At 41.6% G+C, this 13,699-nt stretch overlaps 1 protein-coding gene across 1 annotated transcript in view; it reads left to right on the forward strand.

Annotated features, from left to right (window-relative positions):
- The first annotated feature begins 632 nt into the window (after positions 1-632).
- Positions 633-13,699, forward strand: part of LOC111875417 — a 213,921-nt gene continuing 200,854 nt past the window's right edge. The window contains exon 1 of the mRNA XM_033755805.1: positions 633-954. Coding sequence (XP_033611696.1) covers positions 885-954 — 70 coding nt within the window. The 5' untranslated portion in view covers positions 633-884. The remainder of the gene's footprint in view (positions 955-13,699) is intronic.

Here is a 13,699-nt window from a genome sequence, read left to right on the forward strand (position 1 = left end):
GCTCTTTCCCCGGGGGTAAAGTGGCCAGTGCGTGAAGCTAACCACTCACTTCCATGTAATTTTGAGGTCAACAGTAGAGCTACAAAAACCACTCCTCCATACGTCTTCATGGCATATTCTTTAATTAATTAAGTACAAAGCCACCTTTATCTTTTTAAGTATTAGTGTCGGTTCGTATCGGGCAATGAAATGGGAACCTCCTTGAAGAAGGCACGTACTCAGTGCATAGATTCGAGTCGCTCTTCATAACGTTAGTGCTAGTGTTGCGAAGACTATTTTGGGGTGTCTGAGACTTGCGTGAGAAGCTGCTTTCTTTGTGTCTGAAAACGAAGTCGCTCTTTTGACTTCAGCTGTTGTAAAACACAGACCGCTTATGCTACTAATCAGTGTTCTGATAAACCTAGCGCCTGTGAGCTGCTTTAACTTCAATGGTAAATCATTTCGCCGTGTTTATGTTACTAGGCGTGATCAGTGTCCAGTGTGGGGGGGGGCAGAAGGACGCATTTATTGCACAAGGAAAATTTGGTGAACTTGACCGTCCCGTACTATCGGTGTATGCGCAAGCTTCATTCGGTTAGTGTGTGCTCCGCGCGAGGACTCTGCAGGCGCTAGTCCCAGTCCGGTAACGCGCCTTGTGGGCACTGCTTGCCAGTCTACGCGCGAACATGTGCGGAGGAAGTGACGGAATCATATGCGGCTCGTCTGACACTTTTGTGGCTATCTCTCTGTTTCGGGGGGGTGCCTAGATTCGTGTGTTGTGTCATTAGTGCATAGAGTGACTTATCAGTGCAGTGAAGATACCATTCTGAAAGAGATGTCGAAACACGAAACATCAACATTACTTCCCTGTTTGCGACTTGGTGTGGCATGAGAATTCATACATCATGTCTACAGGCTTCGTAGCCATTTTCTTCGCCCTAGCGTTCGTGAATGCGTATGGTGGTCGTGTTTTTGGTAAGTAGAAATGCCACATAAACTAAAATTGCGGTCGGACATTCAGTGTAGCTTAGTTCGTAACTATGCTTTTAAGACTACCGCTGTAATGTGCAGTTTTCGTGTTAGCGACAGTTAGTGTGCAGGTGAGAACACGTCCGTATGGACCGTCCCGTAGCTCGGGCGGTTGGTCACCGGATTCTAACAGAGAATTCCCGGGCTCGATCCCATGTCATGTGATATTTTTGGTGGACAAAGTGGTACTGGGGCAGGTTTTCTTCGGGTACTTGGGCTTCCCCTGCGAAACGTATTCCACCATATTAATCATCATATCCGACTGTACATAGTCTCAATGTGTCGGAGTCTTTATGTAACAGTCTTCAGTTTTCGTATGTTGCAAGAGGAATTGGACGTGCTTGACAAAAATGCCATAGCGGTATGAATTGTGCACTGTTTTGTTCCGTAACACTTTCATGATTAACGGCCATGTATTAAAAAAGAAGCAATTATTTTAAACGGCGTACAAATACAGATACAAAAAAAAAATAATAATCCAATGATATCTGATTATTATAGATTATGTTTTATGACTAATTGAAGACCAACGTTAACATTAAACGGTAAGCATGACTGAAGATTAGTGTTCCATTGGTGCATGCAGTATGGTTAAATGCAGTACGAGTAAAGTAATCGAAGCGGGTATCGACCTTTCAATGGCAGTATTAATTGCCCTGATATCGCAACGTGTTTTACATTAGCAAACTTCATTTACACAGCCTGTTTCATTATGCGTTTTAGAAGAGCCTTTGAATGAAATAGCTTTATAAATGTAAATTGTTTTTTATTCGGTTTCAAGCGAAATATAGAGATATACGCTGAAATAATGACTGTGCCACATAAAGTAGTTAAAACTGTGAAGTGCCCATTGTTCGTACAGTAGATACATTTAAAGATAGGGTTATGATCCTTCGCTAAGATATATTCGCACTCGGTTTTGGGGGAACAGAATATGACCAGATAGCCGACAGTAACGGCCCCATTCCAAGCTAGTCCGGAGTGATAGTTTCACGTGATTTTGTGTCGAATGGTTCATAGATTATTTAATTGAACTGTTTCAGCCGTAGAAGTCACTTTGTTTCGATTCAGACGAGAGGCTGTGTACAAAGGGTGGGTGGAAAGGGCTTGTAAAAGTAAAGAAGTAAAGCTATCCTTTTAACAGGCCGTGAAGACCCATAGGGTTGTGAGACGTTGAGTATCCCACATTATCTGGACAATCGGGTCAAAGATGGCGGTAAGGTTGTCAGTCTTACGCGCCAGTCGTGCTTTACTCCCCAGGAAAATTAATTAATTAATTCCTGGTACTCATTTCTGTTAGAGGCTGAGTCGCCCCAGGCCCATAGTGCGGCTGGAAGGATTAGGTCAATTGAAAAAAATCCAATGGCCTCATCGGGATTTGAACCCGTGACCTCTTGGCTTGTAGCATAGTGCCTCAACCAACTACGCTACCGCGTGAACCGAGTACCTGTCGATGATTTAATGTTTCAGGAAACCTGCTCAGTTAGTCGATAGAAAGTTTGATAAGTGATTGAATATATCATAAATTCATTGGACATCAGAAATATAAAAATTGGCATATGACTATCAATAAACATAGCTGGAATGGTGGCTTGGAATATTCAGTCTTAAAGACTTTTGGCATGTTTGTGTCATTTATAACAGCGGGAACATTGCTTTACAGTGATCATCACGCCTGTTTCTTTTCCGTTGGAGAGACATTGGCTCGAATCCCTGCCTGACGGAAGTATTTCATGTTCCATGCCCGGCCATGCATGTTCTGCAATGGTGGTTTACAGTCGGTCCTGACAGCCTCGTTACAAATATTTCTCTCATTGATTGAGTGTGTATTTAGTAAGCTCGCACAAACACAACGCTTATGACTTGTATATTGTAGCTGTGCTTCATATGTGGACGGAGATACCTGATTTGTTGAGATCTTGCGGTATTATTCAGTGCCTTCGAATAAATGCTGCAATACGTCCTTGAAATGTGGTTCTACAGTCAATTCATTAAAAGTTTATAATGATTCTGTCGGGTGCACGCGGCAGCGTAGTTGGTTGAGGCACTATGCCACAAGCGTGAAGGTCGCGGGTTCTATTCCCAATGAGGTCATTGGTTCCTTAAGTTGACCTAATCCTTCTAGCAGCACTGTAGCCCTGGGGTCGACTCAACCGCTAACAGAAATGAGTACCAGGAGTCTTTATAGGGGTAAAGGGCGGTCGGCGCTTAAGGCTGTCAATATTACCGTCATCTGTGAGCCAATTGATTAGAAAATGTGGGAGCCTCGACGTCTCGCAACCCTATGGCCCTCCACGGTATGTTACGGAGATAGCTTTATGTTTACTTTTAATTAATGATTCTTTCATGTACTCTGGACATAAATATGATATAAAATCGATAAAGCGTTCTTACATAACTTATGAGTCATTCGGTAAATAACTTTAGAATGCATCTTATTATTTAAGTCTGTCCATATAGCTTAACATGCTGGTAGGTGAACCCGAAGGTTCCATTTATGATACCAAATCTTGCCGTTGGACACTCTCCTGAGCCATTTTCATCCATCTCTTTATCATCCAACCCGTATCTCTGGGAACGACAGTAATGTTAATCTTGCATGGAGAGCATGGCGCTGTATCCCAGAAGACAGAACTCTTCATAGCCATCGCTGTGAGAACCTCAAATACTACGTGTTACTTTTTTATTAGGACAACAGTTGTAGCTGTTAGTTTCAATGAAATATTTCTTCAAGTTCGGTATTTTGGACAAGAAATCAGAGCGAAATTTCCAGTAGTTCTAGAGATATATTTAGATTATTAATTGCTCGCCTTTCATATTCATTTTCCAAACCAAAAAGAAGTGTTACCGCAAAGATATAACCCCGAGCGTCGCCGTTGAGTAGGCCGGATTCCTTGTACGATTTGATTATTCGCCAGGAGGCCAGCGTTACGTTGGCTAAGGTCACTGAAGGGTTTTCTTAGCCTCATCTATCAAATTCTGGGGATGATAGTACCTTAAAGCGGTCGCCATCCCGCACCACACTCACTTTATTCAAGACTATTTATCATCGACGCTACATAAACGTTAAAGTTAAATCGTCATTAAGCGAAGTAAGGCAATAGATTTAAGTCACACGATTCCGCGTGGTACTGTTTAGCGACGGTTGAATCAAATGTAAGATAAAGGTAAAGTTGTCCCTGTGTTTAATTAATTAAGCATTACGCCACGAAGACGTATGGTGAAGTGGCTGTATAGACCCACGTTTTCTTGACCTTGGCATTAGTTGGAGGTGAGTGGTCAGCTTCACACCCCGGCCGCTTTATCCCCGGTGAAAGAGGCCCCAGTACCCATTGGATTGGAGGCTGGGCGGGCCCCAGAGCCGGTCTGGACGACATGGAGAAGTAAAAATTCTTGCACACACCGGGACCCGAACTCCTACCCCTTGGTCGTCCAGCCCGTAGAGAGTCTGTATACCGACTGCACTATCCCGACTCACGGTCAAATCAAATTATTGAAGAAATTGTGTATTGTTGAAACTCTCACATTGAAGAATCCTGCAAGAAGAGGAATGAGAGCCGAATTGATTGCTTCTTTATTGAAAGCCAATTCATTTTGAACTGACGTAATAAAATTAGTTGTCTTAATAATAAATCCTGATGTTTAGGCACTGGTTAGTTTTCGCTAAAGGCACTCAGTTCGAGGTAAGTTTTAATTTATGACTTTGGAAGCCTGTGACGGATTTTACTATAATAGCGTCTTTCTTCTTTGTCTGCGAGATGCAGGAGTAGAAGGGTAGATCAATTTGATTGCATTCCTCGCACCGAAGAGCGATGTTGAATGGTTAGTGATTCTGTTTCTTGAAGCACTGTCGGAAACTTCTGAAGTCTATTCTTGTTTCGTAGGCCAGTTCGCCACAATGATCATATTCATGATTTGAATCGGTCATTCCAGCAGAGCACGGCCCCATCTTTCCAAATCGTATCCAAGTTAGTATTGACCGTTATTCTCCCAGTGTGGACGCTGCATAACCGAATTAGATTGAAAAATCGTCATTAAATAAACCAAGAGAAGGTTCTATTTTCTTTTCCTTGGCACTACAGCCCCAGTGGGCCTAGGCCTACCTCCATGAACTTCTCCGTTCACTTCGGGTTTTCTAGATCTTACACATTCGGTAGGACTCCTTAGGCGGGTGATCAGCTCGTCGCAAGGCCTCTACCTGTACACAAACACAGAAAAACGCACACAAACATCCATGCCCTGAGTTGGTTTCTAACCTACGATCCCGGTTTCCAAGCGAGCGAAGACAGTACATACCTGAGACCGCTCGGATACCGTGACCGAGGAAGGTTCTGTTTACTCCAAACAATTGGATTTGTAATTAGCCTACGCAAAGAAAATTTTCACGACTAAATTAGTTGAATAAAAAGGCTAAAAAAAGACAACCGTATTTCAAACCACGTTCTTTCAAATATTAACGAAACCAGGGTGTTAATAAATGACACGTAAGTAAAGATAGGTCATTAGTAAGGCTATAGATTTGGCTAACCGTGGCAGAATCCTTTTGTTTGCGTCCTTGGGATCGGTTCTCGGTTGGTTTGGGTGTGCGTTTTCAAGCGGAAAGGTTATGTAGCTTAGATTGACGGGATGATAAATCACTGACAAAGATCTGCTTAATATCTAATTACGTCGACCAGAATTCTTTGGTTTGAGAAACTGGTACTCGCTCAGCTGGTCAAGAAATTCTTCCCCTTTTGTGAAACCCAAATTTCATTACCGTATTCATTGATGGACCCTGGGCTGGGACCGTTGAATTCCTGTAACTTCATAGTGGTCTCTTCCCTTCATATTCAGACTAAAATTGCTACAGATTTCGTACCCATCACATATTTCCTACGTGCTCATATGTCTTATTGTTAATTTCGGGCGGTATTAAATTCGGCGAAGAGAACAATTACATGTTCTTCTCCACGTCTTCCAGACCGGCCCTAGGGCCCGCCCAGCCTCGTATGCAATGGGTACCGGGACTCTTTCCCTGGAGGTAAAGCAGCAAGGTCATGAAGCTGACCACTCATTTCGATCTAGTGTCGAGGTCAAGAACGGTGGAGCTACACCTCCACTCCCCTATATGTCTTCATGGCAGAGTGCTTAACTAATTAAGCACAGAAACAACTTCTGCTACCTTGACGGACTGGGCTCTCTGATCTGTTCCCGTTCAGAATCAGTCTGAAGCTATGAATCTTAGAGACAGCTATTAGGACTCCCTGGACGGGTTCAGGCCGTTACAAGGCTACTACCTACACAAAAAACACAAACACAGAAATTAGGTATACATCCACCCCTCAAGTGGAATTCGAACTCATGATCCCAGTGTTCAAGCGAGCGAAGACCTTTCATGCCTTGAATTTTGTGGCCATTCTGATCGGCAGGGAACAAATTATGACTTGTGAATACAGAGTTTAAGAATACGGAGAAGCGTATTTTAAATTACTGTCCCATTATTTGCCTGTGTAAACTAAGGATAATAATGCAATACTCTGCCAGGATATCTGGTTTCTGACAGAATAAACGCAGGATTCCCTCAATATAAAGGATATTTTAATTTTATTGTATTTTTATAGCTTCAGATGTAGTGAGTAGTGTACATACGGACCTTAAAGATGCAGACCACTTTCAGGTCTTTCCTGCAGTAGAATCTTAAAGTTGAAAATAGATTGAAATCCTGACCGATTTCCCTTTTAAACTTGTTAAGAAATGAGTGTAAGTTCCGAAAGTAATATACAAGAATGTCCTAGATGAATGTACAGTCGTCTCCCAAACTTTGTTTTACTAACAGAAAGTGACAGTGTCTCTCGTAATTATAACCTCCAGTTGTGGCCAACTTGGCATGTTCTGTGTAGGAACAAACGTTTTCACGGTCCGTCACAATACAATAAAAATAAACTTGAATCAACCGGACTCTTTTATTAGATAAGAAAGAAAAACAGAGGAGAAGTCAGATGACATAGAGGCCAAATTCGTATGTGCCAATAACAGATGTGTGGTGTTGTAGCTTTTATTCACTTTTTATATTTGTGATGCAGTGAAATCAATCTCAGTGGTTACGATATGTACCGTCTGTAATTTACTGATGTAAATATTATTATGGTACTCCCATCTAAAATCACTGTCTTCTCTGTATACCTACAAGCAAACTGCAGAACATTAAACAATAAACTGGGATTCAGAGATGTTTCATAGGCTGAATGCTTATAGATTGTTAAAGAATCACCACGGCTTTATATATTGACGTGTGTATAATAATTGATAATTCTGATTTATATTTCTGGAACCGTTTATTTAGCATTGTCTCAAGGAGACACTTATTTCTAATTAAGGCAAATATATTATGCATTTATGATGTTAGAAATATTTAGAACACGTTGCAAAAATTGTTACACCCCGTTTTCTCACGATCATTTGATTATTTCATTTATTGCTTGTTCCAGTTTTGTAGAATTCGGCTTAATTCCTTGACATGTTCCGAACAATAGAAGCAGACGTGACGAAATTTCAAACGGGTTATACATTTATGAATAGAGAAAGACTAGAATTCACTTTGAACAGCGAAAGGAAGTTGGAATTGTCTGTTGAATAGGTGGACTAATTATGGGTATCGATTAACTCTTTTCAGAGTTACTTAACGTCGCTTTTATTTTGCTACATAGAAATAATACGATGCAACACGCAATCGTAGTTAGGTTACAGAGGATTTTGTTGATGTAGTGAGTGCTTTACGTTGTTTGCTTGTCGCAGGTAAGTGAGTTTTAATGTAAGGTGTAATTATAATTTAGTATTATTTATGTGACTGACACATGAGCCTGCAAATTTATCAGTACTCGCTGAGTCCAGAGATAGCTTTTTAGACCAATATCATCTTATGTACAGGCTTTTAGACAAATATCATCTTATATATCGGTGTATTTCGTATCAAAATAATGTGGAAATTATGTTAAAATGTAATTAATTTCTTTTTCCTAATTAGTTTCTTGTGTTAATATGAACTGTTTGATGTTGACAGGCCTTCAGCTCACATTATTCTTAAGTATATGTTAATTTTGAGACATTGAAAAGTATGCGTCCTTATATAGATGTAATCAGTTGTATAAATAGGGACATAATATTAATTTAAATTATACAAAATATTTAGCTAGTGGCGAAATACTTGAAAGAGAACTAAGATTTGAGTCGATAACAGTATAGTAATAGAAGTTTCAAGAACAAATCACTCATGACTTCAGCTGAATTAGGCAGGGCAAGAAGTACTGAAATATCTGTAAAATGGAAAACGAAAATGTAATTGAAGAAATTGCTACAATTGGTAAAAGTCTGAAAGAATATACAGATGGACTGAGCGAAAGAAGACAGATGAAGAGAACACGGAATAATCGACTATACAGTGCGAAGACCAAGATGAAGCGGGTAAGCGGATTATTAGGTCGATATAGGCATCAACTTGCTAATCGATTAAGACCAAAGTAGAAAAAGCGAGGGAAATTAATAAGAAATAGAAGAAGGTTAACTCTAGATGAAAGGAGCACTGCAATCCTGACTCCAAATACGTTCTGGCCATTATAAACTGCAGCATGATTTCTCTTGAATGACGGTTGTAAGAAGTGGCCCATATGAGTGCTAAGCTCTGCACATTTTCAGAATTACAGTGAATTTACTGGTAGAGTAGAATATAGATGGTGTGGAGGATCTCTTGATATTTTATATTAATTATGAATAGTGATTCAGTGTAAAATGGTTGAATATCTCTTCGAAGATGAGGTGATGAGCAGCCAAGAAACGCCCCACTTACTGATGATATTCAAGAGGGTATTACCGCTCTTCCGACCACAACAGTCTCAGCGTGACGAGAGTGGAAGCAGCTTCTGACTGACCTTTACCGAACGACGAGTTTCAGAGACGAGTGAACGTGCATACTATTCTGCGGGGTCTCGAATTTATTTCTCGGCAAGGAAATTGTTGCGTTGTGTTTTTTTTTGGATCTAGTAAAGTCCTGGGACTGAATCCTTACAAATTCAATATCGGTCATTACCCTCCCGTTCGAAGTTACGCAGCCCAAGCAGCTGATAGAAGTTAGGTATGTAGAAGTGTACCCTCTTTAAAGTCACCGCCGTCAGGACCTCAAATTCAACAAAACACATTTGTATAAATTATTATTACTGCTGCTACTGCTGCTACTACTACTACTACTACCGCTGTCGCTGCTAGTAATGACAGTATTAGTAACTGAGTTCAGTTCTTGTTTATTTGCGTGCTCGTTTAACAACTGAAGGCTAATTACAAAGTGAGCACGAATAAAGACGAAACAGTTCACAAACAGAATTCAGAAGCAATCAATTTATGTCGCTTGAATAATAATAATAATAATTCCATTGTCACGAATCGAAGTTATCACTGGGAAGTGAGAAAGTAAAACCTATTCATATATATGTATATACAGAGTTATGAAAGTCCGTGAAACATCTTGAAAATGTACAATAAATAAACTACGCAACGGATACCAAATTTTATGACACTGAAATAGAGATAAACGCACCAAGTTTTTTTTTACATAGTTCACAGATTCTCAATGTGTCCACCTTTGCTGATACGGCAGACATCTATGCGATAATCTGTTTTGTCCCAGACCCGTGTCAGCATATCACCGTTGATCAGAGCCACAGCAGTGGTAATATGGTTGTGAACATACCTGAGATTAGCAGACAATGGAGGCTTTAAAAAAACTTCGATTCATTCTCTATCGGCGTAAGAATTACCATGATCCGATGCATAGTTTATTTGTTGTGAATTTTTAAAATATTTCATGGACTTATGAATAACTCTGTATATACTATTTACAATGAATACTATTAGTATTTTAATTACTGGAAGAACGATGACTAGTATGAAATATGACTGCAACCAATAAATAAAATGTTTAATTTTCAGCATATAATAATAATAATAATAATAATAATAGCAATTCAGTCAAGTTCTTTGTTTATTTACGTGCTTACACAGCAGCCCAAAGGCCAATTATAAAATAAGCACGAGCAAATATGGACTCAAACAGACAAATAATAATATGTTAATCTTAAATTTGTTTATGAACAGCAGTCTGTGGGTCTTGTAATACCTTCTCATTATACCATGAACTTTGACTTGCATGATACACAGTGTTTGAGCTTTTGTATGGGCAATACTATGAGGTTCATGGGAAAACATCGCTTTTGAACGCACTTCACCCCATCCCCCCCCCGTTGTCGATTGGTCCATCCACCAGCGTGCCCCATCTGTCTCTCGGTGCCCTTTTTTTCCCGACTTATAGGCTGTAGGGGCGATTTCTCAACTGCGGAGTTTATATGAAGTGACATGCAGGAATGTTCCTCGGGTTAACACTGCGCTAGAAGGACGCTGTGTTTTCTTTTAAGGTACTATCCAAGTATTGTCTGTAGTGACTGAGAACTATCACGACTCATTTCAGTCAGGACAGTCTTGTTTCCTTCGGAATACCAATCAGCCTTTAAATTCAGCGATCGTGTCTTCCGAAGGCGCAATCATTTCTCAAAGTTCGGCCTGTTATCCTTTCCTTCAGGAATGAGGCAGGCTTATAAAGTCATCATGGCGCCTTATATGTTCTGTCTTTCGACTAGAACAAAATGATCTACTTTCACGAAACTTTGTATGAAGTTTCGGCCCTAGCCTGATGCTTTTGACGCTCTTCAGTCAGTTCAAAAATGATGGACTACTAAACCTGCTGCACTTAGTATGCGTAATACTACTGCTCTGTGAGTGCTACTGTCCACGATGAACCTGTTTTAAAATTTTCTTAATCATATAGATAGTCGGTAGAACTCCTTGGGCGGGGAATCAGCCCGTCGCAAGGCCGCTACCTATACAGTACAACACAGTAAACACAAACATCCATGCTTCGAGAGGGATTCGAACCCACGACCCCAGTGTTTGAGTGGGAGAAGATAGGTCATGCCTTAGACCCTGCTGCCACTGATCGGCTATGTATGGTAATAGATCCTCGAAAAACAAGCAACTGTCATTATTTTAATTTTTTCATAGCCTGTGAAACAACATGCCAGATCCATGACGTCTGTATTTCGCGTTCTGTTTGATGGGAAAAATATTTCCTTTTTTCGGTTTACAACTAAAAACGTGGTGACGGCGTGTAACTTTCAGGTGATATCAGAAAAAACTTAAATGTGCAAAAAGTTTGTAGTTTGCTAGAAATCGATCGTATGAAGCAGACAGCAAGCGGAACTCTGCTTGCAGCGAGTACTGACTGGCTTTTCGTTGGCATAGTGTTAAGTCGTAAAAGTAGTGTCCTACTGTCTCAAAGGCAAATTGACATCTGCAGTCGGCAGTGAGCGTCTTCAGGTGGGACTGAACTAAACCGGTGAACGACCCGATTGCTGCAGGCTATGTGCGACAGAGTGGGTGCCGCGTATGTCAGAGTTGTGGTCGCGGACACCTATCAGCACTTTTTGTACAGAGTGCGGACTGTAGCATCGTGTTTATCTACACTACTTGATCGTTGTGAGCACGCCCAGTGCGGGACTTATGTACGTGTGTTACGCTCACCTGATATTATTCACCATCGGGATGCAACCCACCGCTCCGGCCATCAGCAATCAGCAGCAGCCCCCTTCCACCCAGCGTCAACCCCCATGGGTGAATTTTGGAGGGGGAGGATGTAACGCCGGGTCTACGTTACGTCAGAGGGCGTCCCCCACCCCCTTTCTTACTGCTTACCCCTTCCAATGTTCCACTTCCTGATTCCCGTCTGCTGAGGTCCAACGCGAGTGATCCATTCTGTTGTGGGACCCTGAACTGTGCAGTCAATTCACCTTTTCTGGTCGGTACGATTGTGATTCTTGGAGGCTTATTACCTCCAGGTACTTAGGTTGTATTTGTATTTGTTATTTAATATATACATATTCATTTGATATATTTGTGATAGTCTCTTTAATTTGGTACGTCCTACCCAAAACCAAATTTCGGTCTCCAAGACCTTTTCACGTTTCAGTAGAGGTTATATGTTCTTCCGAAACGTCAGTTGACTTTTAACCGGACTACACAGCGTTATATCCCAGGCGATAGAAATCGTTACGGCCACCATTGTGATAGCTTTACTTCCAACGTATGTTCTTAATTACTGATTGTAACGACAGGTTTTACGTCGCTTCACGTTAGGAACAGGAGTACACCAGAAAGCAAAAAGTATGACATTTCATTATTTATTTTTAGATGTAAACAATTAAAATCATCAGTTCTTACAAAGGTGCGTATTCGGCGTGAAAGCTTTACCGAAATAAAAAGAAAAAAGCTATCCCTGTAACAGGTCGTGAAGGCCCATAGGGTTGCGAGACTTTGTGGGTCCCACATTATCTAGACAGTCGGCTCACAGATGGCGGTAGGGTCAGTCTTACGCGCCAGCCGCCTTTTACCCCCCAGGAAAATTCCTGGTACTCATTACTGTTAGAGGCTGGATCGACCCCAGGGCCATAATGCTACCGGAAGGATTAGGTTAATTAAAATGATCCACGAAATCGGGACTCGAACCCGCGAATTTCCGGCTTGTAGCATAATGCCTCAACCAACTACGCTACCGAAGCGGCCTCCGTAGTCTAGGGGTAACGTTCTCACCTCATGACTCAAGGTACGCGGGTTCAAACCCGGCGGAGGTCGTGGAATTTTTAAGGGCGGAAAAATTCAGGGAACAAGTCTTCCGGGAGGGACTTTAAGCCGTGGGTCCCGTGTCGTAGATTTACGGCACGCAAAAGATCCTCATGTCTCTAGGAGACCTCTGAGCAAAATTATTAGGCAAGTTTCCCGCCCAAGTAGTTTCCAATGCCTCTGGTAGATGGGGGAAGTATCAAGGTACCGACGGCCGACCTCGTTGGCTGAACGGGGCTGATAGCACGCACCGGTACCTGTAGNATTAAATATAAGTGTAAACTAAATTACTGCTCATTTTTTTCCCCCTTGGCACTACAGCCCCAGTGGGCCTAGGCCTGCCTCCATGAGCTTCTCCGACTGCTCTTATTAGTTCTGTCAATAATAGGTTTTTATCTGCAATAAACGACTATCAGGGCAACAGAAATGCACTGGAAGAATCTAGATACTCGAAAATGGAGTACACTCCCGTTATTTAATGATGATTCTCAAGAAACGTAGTGACGTTTCTATCGTTAATGAGAGAGTCATTACGTTGCTCCCACAGCCTCTGTAACAGTGACGTCGAGTGGGGTGGTGTAGCGATATCGCTCCCTCATGTTCGGGCGGTGCTTGGTTCGAATCTCGGTCGGGACAGCGCCTGTCCGGGCTGAATTTACTGAGTCACTCATCGCTAATTACAGGCTCCTATTGCGATCGGGCCGCGGCAACTTCCTTCTGCATCCTTTCCAGTTCATCATAAATTATTTTACCATTATGTTGTTATTATTAGGTAAAGATAAATTTGTCCCTGTGCTTAACGAATTAAGCACTACGCCATGGCGTATGGGGAAGTGGGTGTATAGATCCACGTTTTCTTGACCTCGGCATTAGTTTTTTTTTTTAATTCGCTTAGTGGGAGGTGGAGTCCAATTGGGTCCACTCGGCACGGCAGCCACTGATTGGCCTATTGTAGCCTGCCCCGGGGGATTATGATGATGGAGAATTTGGTGGA

Source organism: Cryptotermes secundus, unplaced genomic scaffold (assembly GCF_002891405.2).
Source record: "Cryptotermes secundus unplaced genomic scaffold, Csec_1.0 scaffold78, whole genome shotgun sequence".
Lineage (NCBI taxonomy): Eukaryota > Metazoa > Arthropoda > Insecta > Blattodea > Kalotermitidae > Cryptotermes > Cryptotermes secundus.